This window comes from Triplophysa dalaica, chromosome 6 (genome assembly GCF_015846415.1).
Source record: "Triplophysa dalaica isolate WHDGS20190420 chromosome 6, ASM1584641v1, whole genome shotgun sequence".
Classification (NCBI taxonomy): Eukaryota; Metazoa; Chordata; class Actinopteri; order Cypriniformes; family Nemacheilidae; genus Triplophysa; species Triplophysa dalaica.
The window spans coordinates 26,314,845-26,342,344 of NC_079547.1; the positions used below are offsets into that span (position 1 = coordinate 26,314,845).

Here is a 27,500-nt window from a genome sequence, read left to right on the forward strand (position 1 = left end):
GAAGTCCCAAACAAAGAAGTTTGTTGAAGAAGAGATCAGTAACATCACGATGCCAGAGATGCGAGGCTCAGAGGGACGTTTCCAATACACCATTAAAAAGTATGTTTTACACGTCCAACACCAGAGATCCTGACACGAGTGATTCTATAACATCTGTCTTCATCTCTACAGCGTGAAGATCACAGAGCTGGACCTGACCTCTGACCTGCGCTTCCACCCTGATGTCGGGCTCATCTTTGAAGTGCACAACTCCTCCATCACGCTCAACTTCCAGAGGAAAATCTTATACTGGCTTTTGTAAGTCTGATGTCTGAGACGAAGGCGTTCTTAAGTGGACCTCTTACTACATCTGGCTTGTCTTTTGTTTTCTCTCCGTCCGTTAGTTATGATGAAGGTTCTATCAACGCCTCGGCAGAAGGTGTCAACATCTTCACATCCCTTCATCTGAGTCGAGATGAGGAGGGACGGCTGAAGATCTCCAACGCCTCCTGTGATGCGGTCATCACTAAGATGAGGGCCAGATTCAGCGGCACTCTGGGGTATTTGACTCTTAATGGAGCTTCCAGTGAATCTGTGATGGATGATGTTCGTGATCTGATGGATGTGTGAACATGTTTCCACAGGAGGGTTTATGACATCCTCGCAACCTTCTTGACAACAGGAATGCGCTTCGTTCTAAACAGACAGGTTACGTTCATGATTTTTGTTTAGTGAACATGAAGCATCACTTCTGCCCAAACCCACTGCACTGTTTGGATAAATCAAAGAAACTTGTTTGTTTGAATCAGATTTGTCCAGCCCTGAATCACGCCGCACTGGTTTTGGTCAACCAGCTGTTAGAAACCATTCCAGGTTAGTGAAGAAGGCTGATTGTTATATTAATATTGTGTTCATGATGAAGCTCTGACACACATGTATGTTCTTGTAGTGCGTTCGGAGGTGGACAATTACGTGGGGATTGATTACTCACTGCTGAGTGACCCTGTGGTGACAGGACGCAGTCTTGATATGGACTTTAGGGTGAGTGACGTGTGATGGGTTGACAGGTGGTGACTCTGGTGATGTCATGATAATACAGTCACACTGCAAACTCACTTCACATATAATTCAAGTGACAGCTCATTTACTAACCCCTGTGTGACTTTCTTTCTCCCACAGAACACAAAAGATATTTTGAAAAATGTGAACTGGACCCCAGTCACTTGCATTGGTTTTGTGTCCACACAGTAGAAGTGAACAGGGGCCAGCGCTGTTCGGTTACCAACATTCTTCAAAATATCTTCTTTTGTGTTCTGCGGAAGAAAGAAAGTCATACAGGTTTAATATGACGGAAGGATGAGAAAATTATGACAGATTTTTCATTTTTGGGTGAAGTATCAATTTAAGTAAAGTTCAAGTTAATTTGAAGTATATTTATAGTAATTAGACTCATATTCACGACCCAGTCTTCTTGCAAGTGTCATTTCATTACTACTTGGTCCACTCTTTTGTTTATGAAAGTGCACGTTTGAGTGAACACTTGGAGTTCACAACTAGTAACCTTTTCATTTATACTGCTATACTCACAGTCTTTACATGATGAAAGTGCACTCTGAAGTATACTCACAGAAAATAATAGTTGAGTAGTTTTCATATTCCAAGTGTACTAAAAGTGAATAAGCGCTCAAATCTCATTTGTCTCTTTGGACAGGGCATGTTTTATGATCTTAAGAATGAGAGTAACACTCTAGTGAACTACGCTGTCAATCCAGTCATAAGAGAGTATGATCGGATGATCTATCTGGCTCTCTCCGAGTATTTCTTCGACAGCGGACTCTACGCTTACTACACAGGTGGATTGTTCCAGTTTCAGATAGCAAATGAACGGGTGAGATATGGTCGTGTTTTCATATTCATGTAAAATGTGGCAAAACCTAAATGTTCTCTGTTTAACTCTTTCTAGATGCCGAAGGATGTGGAGATGCTGCTCAGGACAACTTACCTCGGGACCATCATGATGCTGGTGGGAAATAATACTTTTCGACATAAATACAAATAGCACAGGCCTGAAGAGTCTGAAGCCGATGTTTTGTTGTCAGGATCCGGCTCTGATGAATCACCCCATGTCTCTGGAGTTAGAGGTCACCGCTCCCCCTCGCTGCACCATCAAGACCTCCGGTGCCAGTGTCTCCGTGGTCTCAAACGTCAAAGTTCTGGTCTTGCCTCCGGGAAAAGCTGCCGTTCAGCTAAGCAGCATGACCATGGTAAAGATTAACCCAGAAGACACCCGTTTACACAATCCCACAATACATCTGTGAAGAGAGTTTGAGAGAAATATTTCACACTTTTGTTTAGGATGCTAAATTTAACGCAAAGGTGTCGATGAAGGGAAAGCGCTTGGCAATCCATCTTGATCTGAGACGGTAAATGCCATAAATAGACAGAACTGTATTTTACGTACGACCTGTGTTGCGAGTAACATTATTAACTGATGATCCTGATTTTCAGATTCAAAATCATCTCAAATCAATCTGCTTTGGAATCATTGGCTGTAAGAATGTTCTCAATCAATGTTTCAATTTAACATACAAGATCATTTAAGTGTGCAAAATAAATATAACAGACTTTTCTATCACTCAGCTGATTCCACTGCAGGGTCTTCTGAAGACGTTATTTCAGGTATCTGTGGTTCCTCTCATCAACAGTAAGTCAAGCAGTTTTATCATTGTTAGTTATCATAGTTTAAGAATAATTTTATATCTTGAGGTTAAAAATACAAATAATGATTCTTATCATTCAAAATTTCAATTTGGTTCCTTGCATGTTTTCTCTGATCTGACAAAGCATTGAGAAGCGTTAGAGCAGTGTGTGCACATCTAATGCTCATGTCGTTCTCGTGTAAGATTACACCAAGCGTGGTGTGCAGATTCCTCTTCCAGACGGGATCGACTTCATCGAGGAGGTGGTGGAGTATCACAATGTGAGTGAAACTCTTCACACTTCAAGCTGTACCTCTTTGGTTTGTAAAACAGATAATCACAGTCATAGACACAAAAAGACGTTTCATTGAACTCTCAGACTTGCCCTGTCCAATATGGCGGCACCATTTACATCACTGCAACCAGCCTAAGCGCTCAACACAGGGTCTATAATGTATTCATGTAGCCTGATGTTAAAAGTTCATCTGAAGATCACTGACAGGCGTGTAAGAGATGTGCTGTTGTAATTCTCCAGTCACTCATTTTCCATGTTTGATTTTACAGGGTTACATCATCATAGGAGCCAACCTACAATTCAGAACAGGACTGCGAGAATTAATCACAAAACAGCTGGCAAGCTCTTCAGACAACTCAATTTGAGAAGGGAATAAATGACGCAAAAACATTAACATGTATTTCCATGAAACCTACGGATAGATATAATGTTTGGAAAATAGATTATAAACTAACCTTCCAGAAAAAGCAAGATATTGGTCAACTTAAACAAGCATTCGGACCTCAAGATTGCATACGTGGAAAAAAAACTGATTTGAGATTAGTTTTGGAACTGTACACAACATACGTTACTTTACACAAGTGAAATAGTTTTATGTTGACTTTCCAGTTTTGGACTGATCACACTGCTGTAATATTAAATGTATAAACCGTGTATTTGATTTTGTACAAGTGTCTAAAATCATGTTGGTTTGTTGTTCTCTAAAGTTTAAAATACTCTTTGTTGGAAATCATTTACCTTGATACCGGTAACAATAAAGTTGTAGATAGTATGAACTAACAATAAAAATACCATTAATAAAACGGTCAGATCTGGTCCTTGATTCTGAGTTCTAAACCATTATAAAATACCCCGTAACACACTGCTCCAAGGGGCTTGGTGCTTTATTATTTATCTCGGTTACTATAACATTTACATTTGTTCATTAATGAGACAGAATTAATCCTCTTGTATTATATCTATATTTTCCAGGAGATTTACTAGAACTATAACATTAAACAACCATATTATAGTTTATATATAAATATTAATTCAGATTAATAACTGTTGCATTAATCTCAAACCATGTTTACATGATTGAAGCAGCAGAGTGCACAAAAATAAATAAAATCATAGAAACTTTATTTTATTAAAAAAAAAATGACAAGATTGTTTCCTCATGAGCCCAAAAGTACCACAAATCACTTATAAAATAATTTTTAAACATTATCAAGTCAAGGAGGACAGATGGACACAGGCACAGTTACTGTAGTCAGGCATTCAGCGGTGTTATAATAAAAACTAAATCATCTCTGTGATCAATTAAATTCAACATCTCTCGTCATTTAAGAGGCGGTCACACTGCTGTGAATGTTCATGGTTAAAGTGGTGCAATCGTAAGACTAACCCAACTGATTCTTTAAAGGCATTTGTAAATAATCAACATCTGATCAACCCATCACAGTCTGCAGGTACTTTACATTATCTTCCAGTCCAAACAAACAACTCGAATAGAATAATACAGGCAGCAGGCCACCATCTAAACTCCGTAAAACACAACGTAAACTTGTGGGACACTAAATTCAGTCCGACACAGAAACCTTTAACCAGTGTGAGTGTGCAAATTCTGATTTAAAAGAGTGTGACCTAGTACGGCTGTTTGGTGACGAAGCGACTGAACATCGTGAAAGCTGCTATTGGTTTATCAGTAGGAACCATGTGACCCGAACCCTGTAAAACAAGAGTCCATCCACATTAATTCAGAATATTCAGTGAAGTCTCACAGAAGCACACAGGCAGCTTTATTTTTTTCATTTCTTTTAGTTATTTAATTCTAGTGAATTTAGCCTTTTTATATTTTTTGTTAAATTTTGAGCAAATTTCCCATTTTATTAACCTAACCCTAAATTTCATTTACTTCAGTTTAATTTTAAAACATTTTAGTGCCTCAATATACATTTTAAAACGTAATAGCCCAGATCTTACCTTCACTGTGAGGAAAGCCAGGTTAGAGAATTCCTTGACAAATCCGCCAACCTGTTGAGTTTCACCGTCATTATAAATCCAAGTCCTGCGCTGAACCTGAACCTGTCACAAAACACACAGACAAGTCTCAGGTTTATAAATCACATTTACAATTAAAGCTTTCATTAAGAAACCAAATTCTGGATTTATCTTCTTTTAAAACATTTAAAAGTTTGGTTTCATTTTCAAGTCCTTTAATAGCAGAAAACTGGATATAAATAACTAGATGCACATACAGAATGTTAAATTCTCCTTTCTCGTCACATTTAGGTCTGTACTCAATGGTGAAACTGAACCCTGATTGGTTGTTCTACATGAGTCAGAGGACAGCTTCCTCTCTAAGTGGGCGGCTCCCGGTCAGAATAACCTGTAATGTAAATAAAAGAGCGACATCTCACCTCCTGCTGCAGTGATTCCACAAACCATTCATCTCCCAGAAAATTACAGGCCATATCAACATCCCCATTGTACACCAGCACACGGTACTTCTGTCAACAAACACGTTCTTACAGTCACCACAGATGAAATGCACAAAAAAAAAAAAAAATGACACACCACCCGTTACATCAGGTGACAGAGATAGAGTAACATTTCAATGTTTAAATCCAAATATTGCACCATTAAATCCGTCATCACTCACCAGAGCTCCCAGTAGCTTCAGGTACTGCTTCTTCACAGTCTTAAACAGACGATTGTAATTCAGATTCACCTCAGCACTGAAAAAAGAACAATTCCAAGCTTTAAAAAGCGAGTGAAATGATCACACAAGTGGACCCAGAACACAGTGACACACCTGCAGATGACCCAGTCCAGAGCGTTGGGTGAGATGTGAAGAGCAGATTTCACCAGCGGGTTGTTGAGGTACAGGGTGGACGCGGTGGAGTTTGTACAGGGAGGATCCAGCCTCGCAGATTTAAACAGGCCGGACACGCCTCTAAATTTCTGAGCCAATGAGAACCTTCATGTGATTACCCATGATTCAGCGCTGCAGATGGACAGACATCAAAACGAGCAGGTTTACCTCATTGCGTGTTTTGGAAAACTCGTAGTTGATGAAGTGATGACTCAGATCCCGGATCACAAACTGCCCGTTCTCAACGCTGGATTGAGAAGAAAAGATGACATCACATTATGACTGAGTCTCCACGTCCCAGCTACAACACTAGATTCATGTCAACTGACCTCGCTCTCTGAGGAACACCCCCTGCACAGGGTGCATACAGGTTATACATGTTGAGTCCCGACTGGTAGACGATAAAATCAACTTGACTGAGCTAAACAGAGGTATGGAGAGAGACGGCATGAATAAAACACGCTCATGAGATCTTCATACCCTTTATGAGAACGCCTTTACTTACTTTAGCAGAACAGTTCACATTCTGGTTGTTGTGGAAGTTACAAACTCCATCTTTGCAGCACAATGTCTGCAGGTCATTCCACAAGCTGTCATAAATCATAAATATATCTAAATTTAACGCAAAGGTGTCGATGAAGGGAAAGCGCTTGGCAATCCATCTTGATCTGAGACGGTAAATGCCATAAATAGACAGAACTGTATTTTACGTACGACCTGTGTTGCGAGTAACATTATTAACTGATGATCCTGATTTTCAGATTCAAAATCATCTCAAATCAATCTGCTTTGGAATCATTGGCTGTAAGAATGTTCTCAATCAATGTTTCAATTTAACATACAAGATCATTTAAGTGTGCAAAATAAATATAACAGACTTTTCTATCACTCAGCTGATTCCACTGCAGGGTCTTCTGAAGACGTTATTTCAGGTATCTGTGGTTCCTCTCATCAACAGTAAGTCAAGCAGTTTTATCATTGTTAGTTATCATAGTTTAAGAATAATTTTATATCTTGAGGTTAAAAATACAAATAATGATTCTTATCATTCAAAATTTCAATTTGGTTCCTTGCATGTTTTCTCTGATCTGACAAAGCATTGAGAAGCGTTAGAGCAGTGTGTGCACATCTAATGCTCATGTCGTTCTCGTGTAAGATTACACCAAGCGTGGTGTGCAGATTCCTCTTCCAGACGGGATCGACTTCATCGAGGAGGTGGTGGAGTATCACAATGTGAGTGAAACTCTTCACACTTCAAGCTGTACCTCTTTGGTTTGTAAAACAGATAATCACAGTCATAGACACAAAAAGACGTTTCATTGAACTCTCAGACTTGCCCTGTCCAATATGGCGGCACCATTTACATCACTGCAACCAGCCTAAGCGCTCAACACAGGGTCTATAATGTATTCATGTAGCCTGATGTTAAAAGTTCATCTGAAGATCACTGACAGGCGTGTAAGAGATGTGCTGTTGTAATTCTCCAGTCACTCATTTTCCATGTTTGATTTTACAGGGTTACATCATCATAGGAGCCAACCTACAATTCAGAACAGGACTGCGAGAATTAATCACAAAACAGCTGGCAAGCTCTTCAGACAACTCAATTTGAGAAGGGAATAAATGACGCAAAAACATTAACATGTATTTCCATGAAACCTACGGATAGATATAATGTTTGGAAAATAGATTATAAACTAACCTTCCAGAAAAAGCAAGATATTGGTCAACTTAAACAAGCATTCGGACCTCAAGATTGCATACGTGGAAAAAAAACTGATTTGAGATTAGTTTTGGAACTGTACACAACATACGTTACTTTACACAAGTGAAATAGTTTTATGTTGACTTTCCAGTTTTGGACTGATCACACTGCTGTAATATTAAATGTATAAACCGTGTATTTGATTTTGTACAAGTGTCTAAAATCATGTTGGTTTGTTGTTCTCTAAAGTTTAAAATACTCTTTGTTGGAAATCATTTACCTTGATACCGGTAACAATAAAGTTGTAGATAGTATGAACTAACAATAAAAATACCATTAATAAAACGGTCAGATCTGGTCCTTGATTCTGAGTTCTAAACCATTATAAAATACCCCGTAACACACTGCTCCAAGGGGCTTGGTGCTTTATTATTTATCTCGGTTACTATAACATTTACATTTGTTCATTAATGAGACAGAATTAATCCTCTTGTATTATATCTATATTTTCCAGGAGATTTACTAGAACTATAACATTAAACAACCATATTATAGTTTATATATAAATATTAATTCAGATTAATAACTGTTGCATTAATCTCAAACCATGTTTACATGATTGAAGCAGCAGAGTGCACAAAAATAAATAAAATCATAGAAACTTTATTTTATTAAAAAAAAAATGACAAGATTGTTTCCTCATGAGCCCAAAAGTACCACAAATCACTTATAAAATAATTTTTAAACATTATCAAGTCAAGGAGGACAGATGGACACAGGCACAGTTACTGTAGTCAGGCATTCAGCGGTGTTATAATAAAAACTAAATCATCTCTGTGATCAATTAAATTCAACATCTCTCGTCATTTAAGAGGCGGTCACACTGCTGTGAATGTTCATGGTTAAAGTGGTGCAATCGTAAGACTAACCCAACTGATTCTTTAAAGGCATTTGTAAATAATCAACATCTGATCAACCCATCACAGTCTGCAGGTACTTTACATTATCTTCCAGTCCAAACAAACAACTCGAATAGAATAATACAGGCAGCAGGCCACCATCTAAACTCCGTAAAACACAACGTAAACTTGTGGGACACTAAATTCAGTCCGACACAGAAACCTTTAACCAGTGTGAGTGTGCAAATTCTGATTTAAAAGAGTGTGACCTAGTACGGCTGTTTGGTGACGAAGCGACTGAACATCGTGAAAGCTGCTATTGGTTTATCAGTAGGAACCATGTGACCCGAACCCTGTAAAACAAGAGTCCATCCACATTAATTCAGAATATTCAGTGAAGTCTCACAGAAGCACACAGGCAGCTTTATTTTTTTCATTTCTTTTAGTTATTTAATTCTAGTGAATTTAGCCTTTTTATATTTTTTGTTAAATTTTGAGCAAATTTCCCATTTTATTAACCTAACCCTAAATTTCATTTACTTCAGTTTAATTTTAAAACATTTTAGTGCCTCAATATACATTTTAAAACGTAATAGCCCAGATCTTACCTTCACTGTGAGGAAAGCCAGGTTAGAGAATTCCTTGACAAATCCGCCAACCTGTTGAGTTTCACCGTCATTATAAATCCAAGTCCTGCGCTGAACCTGAACCTGTCACAAAACACACAGACAAGTCTCAGGTTTATAAATCACATTTACAATTAAAGCTTTCATTAAGAAACCAAATTCTGGATTTATCTTCTTTTAAAACATTTAAAAGTTTGGTTTCATTTTCAAGTCCTTTAATAGCAGAAAACTGGATATAAATAACTAGATGCACATACAGAATGTTAAATTCTCCTTTCTCGTCACATTTAGGTCTGTACTCAATGGTGAAACTGAACCCTGATTGGTTGTTCTACATGAGTCAGAGGACAGCTTCCTCTCTAAGTGGGCGGCTCCCGGTCAGAATAACCTGTAATGTAAATAAAAGAGCGACATCTCACCTCCTGCTGCAGTGATTCCACAAACCATTCATCTCCCAGAAAATTACAGGCCATATCAACATCCCCATTGTACACCAGCACACGGTACTTCTGTCAACAAACACGTTCTTACAGTCACCACAGATGAAATGCACAAAAAAAAAAAAAAAATGACACACCACCCGTTACATCAGGTGACAGAGATAGAGTAACATTTCAATGTTTAAATCCAAATATTGCACCATTAAATCCGTCATCACTCACCAGAGCTCCCAGTAGCTTCAGGTACTGCTTCTTCACAGTCTTAAACAGACGATTGTAATTCAGATTCACCTCAGCACTGAAAAAAGAACAATTCCAAGCTTTAAAAAGCGAGTGAAATGATCACACAAGTGGACCCAGAACACAGTGACACACCTGCAGATGACCCAGTCCAGAGCGTTGGGTGAGATGTGAAGAGCAGATTTCACCAGCGGGTTGTTGAGGTACAGGGTGGACGCGGTGGAGTTTGTACAGGGAGGATCCAGCCTCGCAGATTTAAACAGGCCGGACACGCCTCTAAATTTCTGAGCCAATGAGAACCTTCATGTGATTACCCATGATTCAGCGCTGCAGATGGACAGACATCAAAACGAGCAGGTTTACCTCATTGCGTGTTTTGGAAAACTCGTAGTTGATGAAGTGATGACTCAGATCCCGGATCACAAACTGCCCGTTCTCAACGCTGGATTGAGAAGAAAAGATGACATCACATTATGACTGAGTCTCCACGTCCCAGCTACAACACTAGATTCATGTCAACTGACCTCGCTCTCTGAGGAACACCCCCTGCACAGGGTGCATACAGGTTATACATGTTGAGTCCCGACTGGTAGACGATAAAATCAACTTGACTGAGCTAAACAGAGGTATGGAGAGAGACGGCATGAATAAAACACGCTCATGAGATCTTCATACCCTTTATGAGAACGCCTTTACTTACTTTAGCAGAACAGTTCACATTCTGGTTGTTGTGGAAGTTACAAACTCCATCTTTGCAGCACAATGTCTGCAGGTCATTCCACAAGCTGTCAGACAGAAAAACATCACACGTCACAACCTTCTCATAAAAACGTTCTCATGAGGAGACTGGAAAGGCTGTACCTCGTTCCAAGAAGGCCGTGATAGTACGCAAAATATACCAGAGAGTTGTCATTAAGCTCGTAACTGGACATGCCGTTTCCAACAGCAATACCCTAAAGACACACAAACACATCAGACTGAGTCACACAAACACAACACAACACAACGCAGGAGAGTTGTGTTCATAGCACACCTTTAGATTAATGCTGCTGTCCTCCATGACTATCTCAGCCAGTGTTGGGATGTAAATGCCTCCGTAACTCTCGCCCGTCAGGAAAAACTCATTCTTGCTGTACTCTGGAAATAACTTGAAGAAGGTTTTGACTGCGAGGTAGTTGTTCATGGCCACCTGGAATGGTCAAAGCACACGATTCATGTTTGATCAGACGGATCTTCGTGAAGAGAAAACACAAGATCATTGGACTGAAGAGGAGTTTTAAAACTAAAGGCAACTCTTGCATCACACCTCAACATAACTGTGAATCCTACCTCTGTGTCATTGGTGGTGTATTCCTTGTCGTCCGAGTACGAAAAGCCCACACCTGCTGGTGACTCCAGGTACAACATATTTGCGATCTGAAGCACATTTCGTGAGGAGAGCCAAAGTCCAGTAAGAAACAGACTGAAACTGCACATGCGATGGCTTATTTGGTGGTGGCAAACTATTCTGGGTAAAATGATGAAACTGTACCTTGTTCCAAGAATAAGGATTGTATTCTAGAGTGGCACCATCATCTTGGATCTACAAATAAACACAGAGGAATATTCATGTCCAAATGCATCACTTGAAAGATTTGCCGTTTCCACAGAAAGGTTGCGTCCAAACACCCCACTTGCGCTCTTGGCAATCGTGTGCACGCGACAGGAAGTACATTTACATGTAATCATTTAGCAGGCATTAGGACAACAGGAAGCATAAGTGCAATAAAAACATGTCTCTCAAAGCCTAATACAGTGTACAGAGCCAAGTTTAGTTAATCTGAGTTTAAGTAGCATGTTTTTTTATATAGATATTGTAATAAGTAAGAGCACACATCTGTCCAATGTCTTAAAATCTGCAAAGTGCAGTTCTGAGCGGTATTCAGTGCCAAGTGTATCCCATCATGCATCAGGTTTTTAACCATTTGTATTTGATTGACTTTTGAAATGTGAGCGTTGCTCAGCTCCCGTGGCATCATGGGATAGAGAAGTGTTCATCTGATGCACACTCACAAATCTCAGCGGAAGCAGAAGACCACCGGGGTATTTCTCTACTCATGACTCATTTTCACCTACTATATAGTGTGGAAGCGACTTCAGACGCAGCCCATGAGACATCATCTAGATCTTTATTGATTTTATATTTGGTGTGTTGCCTTCAGTCTTTGTTTTTCTGGGTTCAGCAGCTTTGATACAAATAAAGCTCTGTAAAAATAAATCTGACTTGACTGTATGATTGGATATTACACATAATTTTGTAGTAAAATGAAGTGTTGCACATTTTATTGGTGAACGTATTTTGTGTTCATTATGTCTTTTGTAAAACTGCTTTGTATCACATAATTAGAAACAGCACATTAATTAACGTCTCATGTGTGCTCTTGTTACAGTAAGTGTGTCCCATCAGCTTAGAAACACTACATGCTCACTTGGGATCTCCACTAGAACACCAAAAACAGGAAATACATCATGAAAGTAGTCAAGTGCCACAAGTGGGGTCTAGAATCAGTGGTGTTCTCACCAGATAAGGGCCGTGTTCTGTCAGCAGACCATCCAATGAACTGCATCCTGGTCCTCCATTAAGCCACAGAACAACCGGACTTTTGGCTGGATCTTTCTGAGACTCAACAAACCTACAGCAGCAGGAGACGTCACACTTCTCAGACACAACAACACTGACCTTGGCACCTCACATCATGTGAATTCTGATAACTTTCATGTATACAAATGTCCTTCACAGACACTTACAGTGTCTGAGTGTCATTGTACCAATTATTAATATATCCGTACGCATGACAACAAAAAACAAATCATGCAAAACTGCAAAAAGCGTAATGTGAAGTTCATGTGGGTTTGATCCACTAGTGTTATGAACTACTATACTTTTAAGGGCTTTTCTGTGATTGAAGGCGTACAGAACTGAACTTCTCACCAGTAGTGAAGATGTTTATTGTCGGCCACATGGAAGTATCCAGAATAATGTTTGAAGCTCGGCTGTTTCTGAAGTCCAGGCAGATATTTGATTTCATCTGCATCTGGAGCTCCAAACACCTCCAACACTCCCAGCAACAAACACACCAACACAACACGCATCTGATGATAGAAACACAACACAACACACTTTTCCAGATCAATCTAAATCTGACGAATCAAATGCACAAGCAGCACATTGAGTGTGTAAAGACATCTATACACAGATTCATATGATTGTGGGTTGAGGACTATCCAGGAAATGAACCTTTTAAAGTAAACCACAACAAAGAGTACGACATTGACTGATATTATTTCACACAAAATGACGATTTTAAAACACGTGATTATTTAGCCAAACTTACCGTTCCAGGTGTGGGAGAAAACACCAAAACCTGCTGTTTAACTGCTCAAGCAGAGGCACAAAATCATGTGACTTTAACTTTCCCGTGATCACGTCACGTGACTTCATCGCGTCCACTCAGCAAATTCAAAGTTTATAAGCCACAAATATTACCCAATTTTAATATAGATATAAAAACACACTAAGAAAGCATAGCAGTAAATAACTACAGTATTCATAACAATACCATAAAAAGGACAAAAATGGTTAAAGGTTATATATTTAAATAGACTTTCAGGTTTTCATATACAAATATGGATTCGTGGGGGGGGTTATTATTTGTATACATTATGTCTTTGGTGTAACCATCAAATATTACAAATAAAGCGATCGGCATTCCATTGGATTTATTATAACGTTGCGTTCTTTTATAACCCAATTTTGTTGTACATAAAGCACTCTTACTATTTTTGTTTGATCTGTTTAAATATCAAATACTCAATAGCTATACTAAATATTTTTGTGTACATGCATAAATACAAAACAGGTGCGTAATATCCACGTCTGTAAAGTTGACATGAACTTCTATTTTGAAATCTGGCCCTTCAACACAGTCTTCAGGCAGTCGGGTCAGCTGACAGAAACGGTGTCGTCATCACGGGCATACGTCGGAACAGTCGTCACGTGTCGCGTCCGCTGTCTTAAACTGTGGTTGATTAAAACCGGAATTTGAATTTAAAGCGGTGTCCCAGATGACATACTATTGAGTCTAGTCTCTGGTTCAGTCTTTAGAGAATCATTGTATTCATAAATGTAAATAGCTCAAAGTTAGACCAAGTTTCAACAGTTGGTTTAATTATTTAAGAATAATGGTACATTTATTTAATTATTTATTTACTAGATATTATTTATTAGAATGATCTTGCTTGTTCTATAAACATCATGACCTGTGCTGTGTTTTACCTTTCTGTGTTTTTCTGTTTTTCTTATTTGCTCATGTAAAGCTGATTTGGAACAATGCACATTTTGAAAAGCGCTTCATAAATAAACTTGAATTGAATTAAATTAAATTCTCTCAGATTTACGACAAAAAAACAAAGGCCCATAATTGTATTTCTATGCTGGATATGTTTCTGTTATTAGATAAAGACCCTCACTCTTTTATTTAAAATTGTTTATGTTTGTTAATGTTTTTATTTTGTTACACATTACATTCGTCATCATCAGATTAAAGGCGTTATTCCTTTTTTTATTTTTTATTGAACAAATATAACATCAAAAACATAGTCACAATTAAGAGCAGAAATAAGCAACAATAATTCAGAAGACAAAAAGCCAGTAAAGGGAAGTAAAATAAAAGCAAGTCAAAATAAAATAAAATAAATAGACAAATAAAATTGAGCCAGGGGTAACAAAAACTTAAAATAAATTCAAGAGAGAGAGAAAAGCCTTGAGACCCTTTTGGTTTTCATTATAAAAAAGCTGAAATATTATACTTTGTGCACATAAAGGCGTTATTCCTCTGCTGGAGAGTTTTGCTCGAGCAGCGTCTAATAGCTCCGCCTCTTTTCTGCTACGTAAGCGAAACTGCGACCGTTCAGTGCGTGAAATGTCCACAAATCAACACTTCATATTTTCGGTTTAGAAAGTACTTCATTCGGGTACTTAAATCGCAATTCTTTTCGGGGGGAATTTTCAATGTGAACGCACTTCTCACACTATTTATACTTCACAATGTCGAAGAATAGCGTGATTTGGAACGCACCTGAAAACTTCACATCCCAGAAGTCACCGCGCTGTCTCTGCGTCTGTTATGCGCGTCACTAAACGCGAGCTGCGGGCTAATGTTTAGTATTTAACATTGTTTTGATGCAATAATCAGCTTTCCGTTATGAAATAAAGAAAAATGTCTTACGACGATCGGTGCGTGACGTGCTTTATTTTACTGCTCTCTCTTCAGCTAACTTTAGTTTAATAGCATTGACTGACATGTGTTTAAAGGTGGTTGAGTTTTAAAGGTTGAACTTATTTAAGCTTTATTCTTTATGTCTGTTTTGATGATGGCGTGGGTTCTGCGCAGGGTCGCGTCGCTTCAGACTGTCAGGAGATGGAAGTCAGATTATAAATCTGAAGATTTCTTGAAGCGCGAGGCAGTTCAGAAACACATTAAGCGCGTGTTAGATGAACATCAGTGTGTATCGAGTCGTTTAGAGCGCGAGCACGTGAGTGAATCTGAACGCAAAGGTTTAAATCATAAACTCGTTCACCTGTCGCGTGTCGTTGACGCGTTTGAAAGAACTCAACACGCGATGAGAGAAGAGAAAGATGTAGACGCACTCATTCACAGTAAGTCTGACTTTCACTTTATTTCATTTTTCACATCAAATAAAATGATGTATCGCGTGTGCGCGCGCGCGCGTGCGTGACAGGCTGTGCAGAAGAGGAGCAGATGCTTTCACTGCTGAGAGAGGAACATACAGACATCAGCAGAAGATTACAGCAGCTGAAGAAAGAGGTGAAACACCACAACTCATGTTTCTCTTCTGGACTGGTTATAATAACACGCGCTTGTGAGTCTGTATCACACTGTGTGTGTGTGTGTGTGTGTGTTTTCTCAGTTGATCGAGACTCTGGTTCAAACTGATGATGATGAGGATGAGGATGGTAAAAACGTCATTCTGGAGGTGGCAGCAGGAAGAACCACTGGAGGTTTGTGATGTTACGCATTCAGAGTTTTGTGTGTTTGTGTCAGAAGCTCATGAGTGTGTGTGTTTGTGTGTTTTCTGCAGGTGACATCTGTCAGCAGTTCACCAGAGAGATGCTCGACATGTACCAGCACTTCGCCAACTACAAAAACTGGCACTTTGACATTTTAAATAATACTGCAGCTGAATATGGTACTAGAACTTTATCATCATCACCCTCTCCTGACCTGTGAGTCATGGATTGATTGATATGTTTGATGTGACAGGTCACAGGTGAGGTGTGTGTGTGTTTGATGATGATGTCACATGTGATGTGTGTGTGTGTGTGTTTGATGATGATATCACATGTGATGTGTGTGTGTGTGTGTGTGTGTGTGTTTGATGATGATGTCACATGTGATGTGTGTGTGTGTGTTTGATGATGATGTCACATGTGATGTGTGTGTGTTTGATGATGATGTCACATGTGATGTGTGTGTGTGTGTGTGTGTGTGTATGTGTGTTTGATGATGATGTCACATGTGATGTGTGTGTGTGTGTGTTTGATGATGATATCACATGTGATGTGTGTGTGTGTGTGTGTGTGTGTGTTTGATGATGATGTCACATGTGATGTGTGTGTGTGTGTTTGATGATGATGTCACATGTGATGTGTGTGTGTTTGATGATGATGTCACATGTGATGTGTGTGTGTGTGTGTGTGTGTGTATGTGTGTTTGATGTGATGATGATGTCACAGGTGATGTGTGTTTGTAGGGGGTCTTCATCACGCAGCCGTCAGGATCTCAGGGGACAGTGTGTATCGCTGGCTGAAGTTTGAGGGCGGCACACACAGAGTTCAGAGGATTCCTGAAGTCGGCCTGTCGTCTCGCATGCAGCGCATTCACACAGGAACAGTCACGGTGATCGTCCTGCTGCAGCCGGATGATGTGAGACGCAGCGTCACTGACCCACACTGAGACGTTTACATTTCACATATCCGTTTTGATTAGTTTATTGAATGTCTGAACAGATGACATGATCTTGAACATCTCTACACAGGTTGACATTCACATCGAGCCCCGAGAGCTGCGGATAGACACGTTTAAATCCAGAGGAGCAGGCGGTCAGAGCGTCAACACCACTGACAGCGCGGTGAGAATCCTTCACCTGCCAACAGGTAACATGATGTCATTCATCACCGATGCTGCTGGAGCGCTGGAATGATGTGGCTGTGTGTGTTCTCAGGGATTGTAGCAGAATGTCAGCAGTTTCGTTCTCAGTTAAAGAATCGTGACACAGCCATGCGCGTCCTCAGAGCACGTCTGTATGAGAGCTGCACAGGGCAGCAGAGAGAACACACGCAAGCATCACGCAAACAGCAGGTCTCTCAATGAAATACACGAGTGACTTGACATAGATTGAGTGTGTGTGAGATGTGAAGATGTGTGTGTTTGTGTCACAGGTGGGGTCTCGATCGCAGTCGGAGAGAATCCGCACATATAACTTCAGTCAGGACCGTGTGACAGATCACAGGAGTGGTCACGTGATGCGTGACATCAAGGTAACGTGTGGACCTATGATCATGTGACAGTGTGTGTTGAAATGTGAATGTGCAGCTGTGTGTGTGTGTGTTGACAGGAGTTCATGAGAGGAGGTGAGAGTCTGGAGGAGATGATCAGACTCCTGCAGGAGCACACAGACAGAGAGACGTTACTCAAACTGCTGGAGAACAACATCTGATGATCATACACATCTGAGTATCTCTGAAAAATAAAATCTTTAAAACAGATAAAAATATGTTTTGTGAAGATAATTTGATTTCAAATGTGTTTTTATAATATACATGTATATTTTAAATCTCACAGGTACAAGTAAATCATTTAGTAATTATTATAATTCAGCTGACAAATAAGTTTGAAATCCCCTACTATACACAATTATTATTTATACAGATAGTTTTGATATTGGAGATTTGTAAGAATGCTGACAGAATCAATACTGATCCAGGATCAGAGTTTCTTCAAAGCTTGAGAGATGTTGAGATTTTTTTTTTTTTTCATTTACATTTTTCTGCATTTGGCAGCGATTTGCATGATATCATGACATTTGTTTTTGAGCTTGTGCAATTTACAGTTGAAAGAAAAAGTATGTGAACCCTTTGGGCTTACTTGGATTTCTTCATAAATTGGTCATAAAATGTGTTCTGATCTTCATCTAAGTCACAACAATAGAGAAACACAGTCTGCTTAAACTAATACCGCACAAACATTATACGTTTTCATGTTTTTATTGAACACAACATGTAAACATTCATAGTGCAGGGTGGAAAAAGTATGTGAAACCCTAGACTAATGACTTCTCCAAGAGCTCATTGGAGCCAGGAGTCAGCCAACCTGGGGTCCAATCAATGTGATGAGATTCGATGTGTTGATTAAAGCTGGCCTGTCCAATAAAAAACACACACAAGTTTCTCTGGCACATGCTAACATTTTTGTTGACAAATCTACAATAAGGAAAACATTAAACAAGAATGGACTTCATGGGAGGACACCACGGAGGAAGCCACTGCTGTCCAAAAAAAACATTGCAGCACGTTTGAAGTTTGCAAAAGAGCACCTGGATGTTCCACAGCACTACTGGCAAAACATTCTGTGGACAGATGAAACCAAAATTGAGTTGTTTGGAAAGAACACACAACGCTATGTGTGGAGAACAAAAGGCGCAGCACACTAACATCAAAACCTCATCCCAACTTTGAAATATGGTGGAGGGGGCATCATGGTTTGGGGCTGCTTTGCTGCCTCAGGCCCTGGACGGATTACTGTCATCGATGGAAAAATGAATTCCAAAGTTTATCAAGACATTTTGCAGGAAAACTTAAGACCATCTGTCCGCCAACTGAAGCTTAACAGAGGATGGACGATGCAACAGGACAACGACCCAAAGCATAGAAGTAAATCAACAACAGAATGGCTTCAACAGAAGAAAATACGCCTTCTGGAGTGGCCCAGTCAGAGTCCTGACCTCAACCCGATTGAGATGATGTGGCATGACCTCAAGAGAGCGATTCACACCAGACATCCCAAGAATATTGCTGAACTGAAACACTTTTGTAAAGAGGAATGGTCCAAAATTTCTCCTGACCGTTGTGCAGGTCTGATCTGCAACTATAGGAAACGTTTGGTTGAGGTTATTGCTGCAAAAGGAGGGTCAACCAATTATTAAACCCAAAGGTTCACATACTTTTTCTTTCAACTGTATATAATGTTCTAACAACCCCTGAGTCAAAGGAAAACTTGTTTTTTACTTTATTATTATCATACGTGTTCTTTACTACTGGCTGGAACACACTACAAGACTTTTAGAATCTAAACAGATTTGATTTAAAATAGACATCACACACTTGCAGACATTTTAAAAGTTTCAAATAGAAACAAACTAACTGATCAAATCTGCAGACTTTCTGCAACAAGTCTTGTGTATTTTAGCCTTTACTTTTGTATATAATCACTTAATTCTAATCTACAATACTATCGTTGCTTTTGTTTAATCTCATGTTGAATTCTGTATTTGTGTTGACTTCATGAGTTTCAAATGTTCTGCATCTCAAGGTTTTCAATAACATCACAACTCCCTGGTTTTTCTGGATTTGTACTTTGTGAAAATAAAATTAAACATGAACTGCTTAAAATTACGAGACAGAGACCTCTTGGCAGTTAGCGTATTAGTTATTAGTCTAAATACATTAGTGGACAGAGTGATTTGTCCCTTTCTTTACTTGATATAACAATGTGTTTCTAGTCAGATGAAGTGAGACTGAGTGTTGAAACTCTCTTCATCACTTCATCTCTGTCTCTGCATCTGAACTGTAAACTCATAACAGTCTCTGACTGACACTCATGTAGTTCAACAACTATTCAACTGAAATCTTAAGCTTCAATCTGGATCATGTATTGTGTTCTCCACAAAAACAGTTTTTATGATTATACACCATAAATTCCCATTTCTGCTTTATTTGTTACACAATCTATATATTTACTCTGTTTTATAATGTGTACAGCTGCGGACTGTGAAAAGCACTCTAGAAATAAACCTGAAGTGGAATTGATGCATTTAAGAGTTTTATCCACAGGGACAAATGATCAATGAACTGAAGAACTCATAGAGTGAATCACTATATAGGGTGCTGCACACTCCCTCAGAATAAAACACAAGTGTACAAGTGACTATGATCACACAAACAACTCGACTGATAGTTTTGTGTGAGAGGGAAAATATCAACACACAAACACACGTCTGACTATCAGTCACGGACAGAAACATTTAAGAAAATATTTATCTTTTCTGACGCAGGTCTTTCAATTCAATTTGTTCATGTTGATTTGGCACCTCAAACATTTTAGAATCATCAAGAATTCTTCAAGCTGAACATCTCACCCAAACATGAAGAATATTTGCTCTAAAGAAAACAAGCATGCTTGTCATTTAAGGAGCACACTGAAACCAAAAACAAGTACACAAATATTTCATCTACGGCTTTAATTCCGTCAACAATTAAAATATTAAAAACACAAGATGCCACCACAAAACTGCTAAAGAATGTTTTCACACATAATCACAAAACCAAATCTGAAATGAAAAAAATCTGCTTTTGATGTTTAAAAAAAGTGAGCCGACCCGGACCTGTGAAACAAGCCTACGACAGAGAAAAGATCGAGTGTTCACACAACATCAATATAAGGATCAGAACACAAAGACATCAGTCATCATTTTCTCTTGGTCGGAGACTTCTGGATTTGCCATTCTCAGTCTTTCTCTTGTTGAACGTGGATCCGGCGTTGCTCTCATCTCCCAGTGACGTGATGGTGCGCTCTTGAAATCTAGATTTGGGTTCAGGCGGGAGAACCGGCGCGGCATCTGCAGTGTGTGCGTGCGGCAGCTGTAAATCCACTTTCTCACTGCAGTCGACACAAGAACACATCAGTTATTCATGATATTATTATTCAACACATTGGTGCTCATGATGTTAATAGAACACAACACTTCTCACTAGGGGTCGTACAGGGGCTGGATTTTCTCCCAGGCTCCATAAGGATTTACTGGTCTGGATTTCCTTAATGAAGTCTCTCTGTTCTGGACTGCAGGAGGAGTTTGAGTCACGCAGCGGTCAGCCTCTTTCACCTCTTCATCTCCTCCTTCATCACTCGCTTTCTGTCCTCCATCCTCCCCTGACGTCTCGCTCTGCTCTGCCTTCCGTTTCTGTGGAAAACAAACCTGTTTATTGTCTGGCTGCGTCTGCATCTGCATACCGTCTGTTTCTTACCCTAAAGTTGATCTTTGGGACTTTGGATTGTTTGCTTTCAGCCGCTTCTTCTTCTGTCGTTTCTTTAGGAGGTTCAGACTTCTCTTCATCTGTAGAGATAGACTCGGCTTGAGGAGGAGCGGCTTCTCCTTGCGTCTCCTCGGGAGGCGATCCGTCCTTTGACTTCAGCTCGTCGGGTTTCTCCCAGCTGGATTCTGCTCAGAAAACATTTCATTCAGTCGTGTGAGTATGTGTGTGTGTGTGTGTGTGTGTGTGTGTGTGGCTCTGTAGCTTACCGCCCGTCTCTGTGTTGAAGTAGTAAGTGTATCCTTCAGGACTCACGGCTTCTATCCACACACCTCCTGATGATCCCTGCAGAAAACACGCTTCAAGTGATCGACTTCAACAAACATCAGACATGAAGCTGAAGAGTGAATCAGTGTACCTGCGTTTGACCTGATGTACTGTCACCCTGAAACACGCCTGGTTTCTGCCACTGAGACTCTGACATCATCAACAACAACAACAACACAATCACATCAGAAAAAATCCCATTCAGCAGAACTCCTGTGTGTGTGTGTGTGTGCGTGTGTGACGTCATACCTCCTGTGATGGTGTTGTAAAAGTATATCTGACCCTCATGTGTTCTTCCCTCAAGCCAAACATCCGCTGGTTTATTCCTGCTCGCTTTCATCTTCCCTTTCGCTTTCACCTTCACTTTAACTTCACGTTTGTTAGATTTGGTCTGTGGTTTAACAGGAGCGGATGACGCAGGCAAACTCTCCTCTGTACACAAGCAAATAATAATAACATTCTGAGAAAACAAAGATTACATCTCTGTGCTCTTTCTGAGAATGTTATTGCTCATTTGTTTCTCTTTTCTAGCTCAGGAGATCTGATTCAAGTATCTTCTCACATGATTAAATGAGAAACAAACAAACAAAGTGTAACTGTTGAAAATGACTCTGAGGCACAAATAATGAATCTAAATGATCAGATAATTCACATTAAATATTCAACGCACCATTACATATTTATTTTTAGATCTGTAAGTGTATATTTCTTTATGTAATGTTTTTCTCATTACACATGTGGATTGCACTCATTATGATACGAGTGTTGTATTAAGCATTTTCCTACATATACTGTTTGTCGTGTGTCAATAAAAGTTGAAGAGTTTGGATTACCGGACGGATTGTTGAGTCTCTTCAGATCCTCCTCGTAAGCTTTCAGAGCAGCTTCTTCCATCGCTGCAAACTGCTTTGACGTCTTCTCATCTTGTTTGGCTTTGGCGATGCTCTTTTTCTTAATCTGTCGTGCGACATTGACACAGAAGAGAGACACAAACGCTGCTGACCAATAGGAGAGGATCTTTACAGACACACACAACGCTCTTATCATCAGACACATGCTGAAGTGAGAACAGCAGCCAATATTCAGTTTATAGACACATCACAACGCCCCTGCGCCCCACCACACACACACTACACCTGTATGGACACTTCATAAACACACAACGTCACACCTGCAGCTCACACCTGATGTGTGCAGTATACAACAGACACAGGTATCCCATAATGCACCTGGCTGCTCACTGAACACAATGAGGAGGTCATGATTTGAACTACAGTATGGACTCTATATGCCTCTTAAGAAGAAAGGGTTGGTAATTCGTTTTTTTAATCGGTTTGGTGAGCAAATGTTTGCCAGCCTAATCAAACGAGCACTGGAGAAGATGTTAAATATCAGAAGGTGAGAATGACAGCAGTGCATTGTGGGAAACAGTAATGTTTGCGGACAGCACACAGATTCTTTCCGTGCACAATAAGATGTAAACATGTATTAAGTGTGCTTTTTAACTCGATTTAATATGTTTAGTGTAGTGTCTCTTTAACTTCACTTACATCCTCGATTTTGGCCGCGACATTTTCCTTGTGATTCTTTCCTCGCTCGTGAAACTGAACGCTCTGTGTAAAGAAACACAACCACGAGACAAGATTTAGTACAAATCACGCGTGACTTTATATTAATAGATCAAACACCAGCTATGATAAAGATGAGACTCACGGGTTTATTATCTGCGATCCAACACTTACAATACTGACAGAACTTCCGCGGCTGCGATTTCCAAAATTCTGTCCTTGATTGCACACAAAACACACGCACACTTTTTTATAAACACAACAATAAAAACACACTCAGAACAGCACGCGTGTGTTGACATTTACAACTCAAAGAGACTTTTGGTATTTTACTTGTAGTGTTCCGTTACTTACATGATGATTTATTATAAACGATGAAAACTTCAACCTCCTGCTCTCAAAAATGATCAAATGATCAAATATTCACTCATTGTACATCCTCACTCATGTCCCCTAGATATGACGTCACGGGCAGCGCGACACACTTTGAAGCTTCACGCTTCTTCGCTTTACTCTAAGACTATACACTATGTAAAATACTCGTAGTCGCATCTGGAAATTATGAAAAGTGCTAAAATGACCATTATCACTTAGTAAAGTAAACATATGACATATATATCATTATCAAGTAGACAACAGCACGCAGTTATTTCATCGCCTCCCATATGGTCTAGCGGTTAGGATTCCTGGTTTTCACCCAGGCGGCCCGGGTTCGACTCCCGGTATGGGAAGAGTTCTTTTTCGTTTACTCACTTAAACTGTGACTGTAATTAGAGAAGTGTTTATACTTGTCCACTGGAATTCAACTGAAATTTACGAGAAAATATGTTTGACAAGGTGAGGTGAAAAACTTTATTGATCCCCAAAGAAAAATCAAACTGAAGTAATTAATAAATGAAACATCACAATAAACATTCAGAAATGACAGTACCAGAGTAATTAAGATATATACTCATAAAAACAACCGTCGGATCATTCAGACCAACAAGCGTGAATTATCTGATTAATAGAAATATGAGATAAATATACGATAATGTGAAAAGACTCAATATGCGTCAGCTTGTGTGTCTATAGAGAATAACAGACTGACAGGACTTTAATTGAACCCTGAAGAAATAAATGAATGACACCTGTAATATATAATCAGCAGTAGATGGATTAGTCAGTCATGGGTAGAAGTGGAGACCCTGTATACTTCAGTAGAGAAATTACAAACAAAACTTTATTTTGACTGTAAAAACTGACACACCCATTAAAAACATCAGTGATTAAGAAATATCAAGAAATAAATCATTGCATTATTCAGAAATAAAAAGTAAACAAGTATAATACTCTCTTAAATATGTTTTACGTGATGAGAAAAACAAAACAGAAACAGAACTGATCAATAATAAACAAACTGCTACATGTGTGTCCATGAAACACAATGGTGAAAGTGTAACACAAAATAAATACAATAATATTGACAACAACATCAGCTTCGGGAACATTATTTCAGATCATAAGTGCAAGTTAAAAAGTATTATTATTCATAGAAACATCCTCACATAAGTGTCATAGTAAAAAACATGTTCACATTTGCTTTACATCTTGTGGATGACAGATGTTTTATCTCAGGAGCGGGTGATTGTTTTGCATACAAAGCTCTGGAAACATGACATATAAAGAGGAAGATCTGCTGTTTATCTGAACAACACTTCAGTGAGAGAGAGAGAGGCCCTGACCAGCAGAGCGCTTCAAAACCCGTGCGGTTAATAACATCCATCACGCCAGCTTCCATCACGCAGCGCGCTCAACGTCAAGACACTCTTTGGTGGAGTCAGCAAACTACAGACAGAGACGTTACATGAAGAATATCAGACATCATAACACACGTTCAGTCCAGAATACACATGACTAGGGTGTTAAAATTTCAGTTAAAAAAGCATTATAAAATGAACATTTAACATCGCTTGAGACGTATAATCATTGAAGTTCATTGTAGTCGTTCCTAACTTGAAATATATAGGCTGCCTTTATAAAATAAACCCTAAATGATAAACCTTGATGACGTATGCGGTCGACAAATGCGACTTTCGGAAGACACATCCGAAGAGGGAGAAATGGTTCATACGGTCACCCTACATATCACACACTTCATTGACTAACTGTAAAGTTTGTGTGTGTGTGTGTGTGTGTATGCGTGTGTGTTCGGGAAGGGTAAAAACAAAATGTCCCCACAAAGATGACAATATCCCAAATCCTTGTCCTTGACATTTTTTGGTCCCCATGAGGAAAAAAGCTTATAAATCAAACAGAATTCACTTTTTTGAAAATGTAAAAGAGCAGAAAGTGTTGTGTGATTGTGAGGTTTAGGGGGTAGGGAATATGATATACAGTTTGTACAGTATAAAAACCCACATGTGTGTGTGTGTATGTGTGTGTGTGTGCGGCTCTACAATCAACTGCTAGTAGATGTTTGATGGTCACTCTGTCTGGACTCTTCTGCATTCAGAAGATAATGTTCTCATGACATGTATTGAGATGTACCTGCGTGCGGGTGTTGAGAGTTTGCTTCGAGGTGTGGATCCGGTCGCTATGAAAGAGGCGGGTCGTGGCAGAGCGCTGCGGGACGGGATCTGAGATCTGCTGCTGCTGGTTTTACTGGGCTGTGGAATCCCGCAGGTGGACAGAGACTGTAAACTGGTGGATGATGTCATGGGCGATGGACCTTTGACGGTGGGGCTGACGTAAGCCGTGGCTTTCAGGGGCTGACGGGACGAGAAGTTTCCCACACTCTGAAGGCGGTTCTGCAGCTGCCCGGGGGACGGAACTTTACACACAAACAGAACAGAATCACTCAAGAGAGGGTCCACACCCAAAATCTGTCTTGTTGGACTGAACGTTATAAGAGAATGTGTGCAGACGTGAGGTCGGGTGGATGTACAGTAAGATTTCACTTTGTGATAATAAGATGACAGATCTGAATATATGATGAACTGACACATACTGCAGGACTGCAGGCGACCCAGCGTGCTCGACGAATCAAAGCTTTGACTGTTCCGGATGGACGGAGACGTCTGATTGGCCGGGATCGACACGCTCAGAGATTTCAGGAGGTTGGGCATACTCCTCCTCAGAGTCTCTGAAAGAAGAGCACTTCCTGTTAACTTAGCCAATCACTGTTCATATCATGACATCATCACACAGAACTGCCAACTCATTTCCAAAAATCCACCAAACGATGTTTTACATCAGATTAACGTCAGAGTGACATGTGTTGTCCTTCACTCCTGACAGCAGCTGCTTTGGTGTTCTTATAGATTTAGATGATCAGGATCATGTCTCCTTTTAATCTCAGCGGGAGAAAATCATCAGTCAACATGTAAATATCACAGTGAAGTGACAAAATCATGTTCATCACACACTAAACAAATGTAAGTTTATGTCTGTGCTGTTTAGAATCCAGTTGCTTTGAATTTTTTTGCAATGCCTGACAGCAGGAGCTCAAATGTGTGTTTGTGCGTCAGTAGATCTCAACAACACGTGTAAAGAATCAAAAGAAACGATGAAGAAACAGACTGAGGATCTCTAGTGGTCAGATCAGTGATGATGTCATTGAAATATCTCCACACAGAGTTGTGATTGGTGTTCATGGAGTTCCCACCTGAGGTGTTCCTGACGCCCGTCTGACCCTGAATGGGTGAGATGGGGGGGTAGCTCAGGGTGGTCCAGTCCCTGATGCCGCTGAAGGTGTGTGAGTGTGTCAGGCCACACCGCAGGGGTCCCGCCCGGCTCAGACGCGGCTGTGGAGGGGGCAGCTGAGCGTAATCTTCATCATCATCCTCCTCATCCGGCTGTGACTCACCTCGCTGAAAGGAAAAGCTGGCACTGCGGCGGTTGTGAGCGGCCGAGGTCGTGACAAAATCTTGACGTAAACCTGAACAGAGCAAAGGAAGCGAAACACAAATCACGACTCAAAGAGAGAAATCCTGCAGAAGAAATGAAGTGTGTGAGGACAGCAGAGGAAACCCGTCACGTGTGTGCACTTACTCTCCTCCTGCAGACGAGCCATCACCTGAACATCCATCAGGTCCTGAAGTTTATAACCCAGAGGAACAGAGTCCACGCTCGCATCACTGACGTCTGCTGACACACTGCGTCTCACACCTCCACCTGTGACACGCAAACAACATGATCCCGTCTGTCTCTCATGACTGTGATGATGCTGTGTGAGATCACGTGACATCAGCAGACAGGAATGATGGGATACAGACAGTCAGGTGTGTTACCTGCTCTCTCACAGATACTGCTGCTGGAGTTCGGTGTAACACAGAGAGGAGAAACTCCAACCACACGAGCACGAGGAACCGCCGGAGAACACGGAGAGGAGAAACTTGACCTCCATTTCTTCACTAACACACACAGATTTAATCATGTTAGCTCGATGTGTAGTGTTGAAGATTGACATCAACTAATCCTGCATGAGAGATTACATCCAAGCTGAATCACACACAC

The 27,500-nt window shown here is 40.0% G+C and overlaps 7 protein-coding genes and 1 non-coding gene across 15 annotated transcripts in view; 4 read left to right on the top strand and 4 right to left on the bottom strand.

Moving 5' to 3' along the window:
* pltp (phospholipid transfer protein) overlaps positions 1-3,776 on the top strand; it is a 10,363-nt gene extending 6,587 nt beyond the window's left edge. For 2 of the 3 annotated variants that reach the window (XM_056749788.1, XM_056749787.1), the window contains exons 3-16: positions 1-99; positions 172-297; positions 384-539; positions 624-687; positions 789-852; positions 929-1,020; positions 1,691-1,867; positions 1,943-2,002; positions 2,079-2,243; positions 2,335-2,402; positions 2,488-2,530; positions 2,620-2,683; positions 2,883-2,959; positions 3,243-3,776. The exon at positions 1-99 is cut by the window's left edge and continues 1 nt beyond it. In XM_056749788.1, coding sequence (XP_056605766.1) covers positions 1-99; positions 172-297; positions 384-539; positions 624-687; positions 789-852; positions 929-1,020; positions 1,691-1,867; positions 1,943-2,002; positions 2,079-2,243; positions 2,335-2,402; positions 2,488-2,530; positions 2,620-2,683; positions 2,883-2,959; positions 3,243-3,338 — 1,351 coding nt within the window. In that variant the 3' untranslated portion in view covers positions 3,339-3,776. Of the gene's footprint in view, positions 100-171; positions 298-383; positions 540-623; positions 688-788; positions 853-928; positions 1,021-1,690; positions 1,868-1,942; positions 2,003-2,078; positions 2,244-2,334; positions 2,403-2,487; positions 2,531-2,619; positions 2,684-2,823; positions 2,960-3,242 lie in introns of all 3 variants that reach the window. The other variant, XM_056749789.1, reaches the window with a different exon arrangement.
* A 302-nt stretch (positions 3,777-4,078) lies between these two features.
* On the bottom strand, positions 4,079-6,449 carry LOC130424276 (lysosomal protective protein-like). Its single transcript, XM_056749792.1, has 8 exons — positions 6,336-6,449; positions 6,160-6,251; positions 5,999-6,077; positions 5,771-5,919; positions 5,618-5,693; positions 5,376-5,465; positions 4,939-5,040; positions 4,079-4,683 (listed from the first exon to the last, which is right to left on the bottom strand). The coding sequence occupies exons 1-8, from the start codon at positions 6,432-6,434 to the stop codon at positions 4,600-4,602; spliced, it is 771 nt and encodes a 256-aa protein (XP_056605770.1). The 5' UTR covers positions 6,435-6,449; the 3' UTR covers positions 4,079-4,599.
* On the top strand, positions 6,443-7,880 carry LOC130424277 (phospholipid transfer protein-like). 2 transcript variants are annotated; one of them, XM_056749793.1, is made up of 5 exons: positions 6,443-6,506; positions 6,592-6,634; positions 6,724-6,787; positions 6,987-7,063; positions 7,347-7,880. In XM_056749793.1, exons 1-5 carry the CDS (start codon positions 6,466-6,468, stop codon positions 7,440-7,442), a joined length of 321 nt encoding a protein of 106 aa, XP_056605771.1. In that variant the 5' UTR covers positions 6,443-6,465; the 3' UTR covers positions 7,443-7,880. The 2 variants fall into 2 exon arrangements, with proteins under 2 accessions (XP_056605771.1, XP_056605772.1); XM_056749794.1 differs by having other exon boundaries at positions 6,449-6,506; positions 6,928-7,063.
* A 302-nt stretch (positions 7,881-8,182) lies between these two features.
* On the bottom strand, positions 8,183-13,199 carry LOC130424275 (lysosomal protective protein-like). Of its 2 annotated transcripts, none has more exons than XM_056749791.1 (15): positions 13,115-13,199; positions 12,712-12,872; positions 12,301-12,412; positions 11,272-11,322; positions 11,070-11,156; positions 10,774-10,929; positions 10,602-10,693; positions 10,441-10,525; positions 10,265-10,356; positions 10,104-10,182; positions 9,876-10,024; positions 9,723-9,798; positions 9,480-9,566; positions 9,043-9,144; positions 8,183-8,787 (listed from the first exon to the last, which is right to left on the bottom strand). In XM_056749791.1, exons 2-15 carry the CDS (start codon positions 12,870-12,872, stop codon positions 8,704-8,706), a joined length of 1,413 nt encoding a protein of 470 aa, XP_056605769.1. In that variant the 5' UTR covers positions 13,115-13,199; the 3' UTR covers positions 8,183-8,703. The 2 variants fall into 2 exon arrangements, with proteins under 2 accessions (XP_056605769.1, XP_056605768.1); XM_056749790.1 differs by having other exon boundaries at positions 9,480-9,569.
* A 1,480-nt stretch (positions 13,200-14,679) lies between these two features.
* Positions 14,680-18,428, top strand: mtrf1 (mitochondrial translational release factor 1). The gene is made up of 9 exons (XM_056750817.1): positions 14,680-15,438; positions 15,522-15,607; positions 15,711-15,801; positions 15,882-15,989; positions 16,554-16,726; positions 16,839-16,956; positions 17,025-17,161; positions 17,242-17,340; positions 17,418-18,428. The coding sequence occupies exons 1-9, from the start codon at positions 15,138-15,140 to the stop codon at positions 17,517-17,519; spliced, it is 1,215 nt and encodes a 404-aa protein (XP_056606795.1). The 5' UTR covers positions 14,680-15,137; the 3' UTR covers positions 17,520-18,428.
* A 1,459-nt stretch (positions 18,429-19,887) lies between these two features.
* On the bottom strand, positions 19,888-23,495 carry wbp4 (WW domain binding protein 4). 2 transcript variants are annotated; one of them, XM_056750819.1, is made up of 10 exons: positions 23,358-23,495; positions 23,149-23,221; positions 22,986-23,048; positions 22,269-22,392; positions 21,685-21,867; positions 21,527-21,585; positions 21,378-21,453; positions 21,103-21,296; positions 20,842-21,038; positions 19,888-20,737 (listed from the first exon to the last, which is right to left on the bottom strand). In XM_056750819.1, coding segments are annotated over exons 1-10 (1,170 nt in total). In that variant the 5' UTR covers positions 23,360-23,495; the 3' UTR covers positions 19,888-20,538. The 2 variants fall into 2 exon arrangements, with proteins under 2 accessions (XP_056606797.1, XP_056606796.1); XM_056750818.1 differs by having other exon boundaries at positions 20,830-21,038.
* A 167-nt stretch (positions 23,496-23,662) lies between these two features.
* Positions 23,663-23,734, top strand: trnae-uuc (transfer RNA glutamic acid (anticodon UUC)). Its single transcript has one exon. It is a non-coding gene; the product is annotated as a tRNA-Glu (tRNA).
* A 126-nt stretch (positions 23,735-23,860) lies between these two features.
* Positions 23,861-27,500, bottom strand: part of LOC130424826 (SLAIN motif-containing protein 1-like) — a 5,642-nt gene continuing 2,002 nt past the window's right edge. The window contains exons 3-8 of one of the 3 annotated variants that reach the window (XM_056750775.1): positions 27,275-27,397; positions 27,036-27,158; positions 26,650-26,922; positions 25,993-26,127; positions 25,533-25,815; positions 23,861-24,830 (exon numbers count right to left, since the gene is read on the bottom strand). In XM_056750775.1, coding sequence (XP_056606753.1) covers positions 24,755-24,830; positions 25,533-25,815; positions 25,993-26,127; positions 26,650-26,922; positions 27,036-27,158; positions 27,275-27,397 — 1,013 coding nt within the window. In that variant the 3' untranslated portion in view covers positions 23,861-24,754. Of the gene's footprint in view, positions 24,831-25,532; positions 25,816-25,986; positions 26,128-26,649; positions 26,923-27,035; positions 27,159-27,274; positions 27,398-27,500 lie in introns of all 3 variants that reach the window. The other 2 variants (XM_056750773.1, XM_056750776.1) reach the window with 2 other exon arrangements.

Coding starts and splice junctions, on each gene's coding strand:
- LOC130424277 (XM_056749793.1), top strand. CDS start 6,466: ATGAAGGGAAAGCGCTTGGCAATCCATCTTGATCTGAGACG. Junction 6,507..6,591: donor ATCCATCTTGATCTGAGACG/GTAAATGCCATA, acceptor CCTGATTTTCAG/ATTCAAAATCATCTCAAATC. Junction 7,064..7,346: donor AGGTGGTGGAGTATCACAAT/GTGAGTGAAACT, acceptor TTGATTTTACAG/GGTTACATCATCATAGGAGC.
- LOC130424276 (XM_056749792.1), bottom strand. CDS start 6,434: ATGATTTATGACAGCTTGTGGAATGACCTGCAGACATTGTGCTGCAAA. Junction 6,078..6,159: donor GGTGTTCCTCAGAGAGCGAG/GTCAGTTGACAT, acceptor TTCTCAATCCAG/CGTTGAGAACGGGCAGTTTG. Junction 5,466..5,617: donor TGAAGCTACTGGGAGCTCTG/GTGAGTGATGAC, acceptor GTTTGTTGACAG/AAGTACCGTGTGCTGGTGTA.
- mtrf1 (XM_056750817.1), top strand. CDS start 15,138: ATGTCTGTTTTGATGATGGCGTGGGTTCTGCGCAGGGTCGCGTCGCTT. Junction 15,608..15,710: donor TACAGCAGCTGAAGAAAGAG/GTGAAACACCAC, acceptor GTGTTTTCTCAG/TTGATCGAGACTCTGGTTCA. Junction 17,341..17,417: donor ACGTGATGCGTGACATCAAG/GTAACGTGTGGA, acceptor GTGTGTTGACAG/GAGTTCATGAGAGGAGGTGA.
- LOC130424275 (XM_056749790.1), bottom strand. CDS start 12,872: ATGCGTGTTGTGTTGGTGTGTTTGTTGCTGGGAGTGTTGGAGGTGTTT. Junction 10,357..10,440: donor ATGTGAACTGTTCTGCTAAA/GTAAGTAAAGGC, acceptor ACCTCTGTTTAG/CTCAGTCAAGTTGATTTTAT. Junction 9,570..9,722: donor TGAAGCTACTGGGAGCTCTG/GTGAGTGATGAC, acceptor GTTTGTTGACAG/AAGTACCGTGTGCTGGTGTA.
- wbp4 (XM_056750818.1), bottom strand. Junction 21,586..21,684: donor TTACAACACCATCACAGGAG/GTATGACGTCAC, acceptor TGATGATGTCAG/AGTCTCAGTGGCAGAAACCA. Junction 20,738..20,829: donor CAGCCCCTGTACGACCCCTA/GTGAGAAGTGTT, acceptor TGTCGACTGCAG/TGAGAAAGTGGATTTACAGC.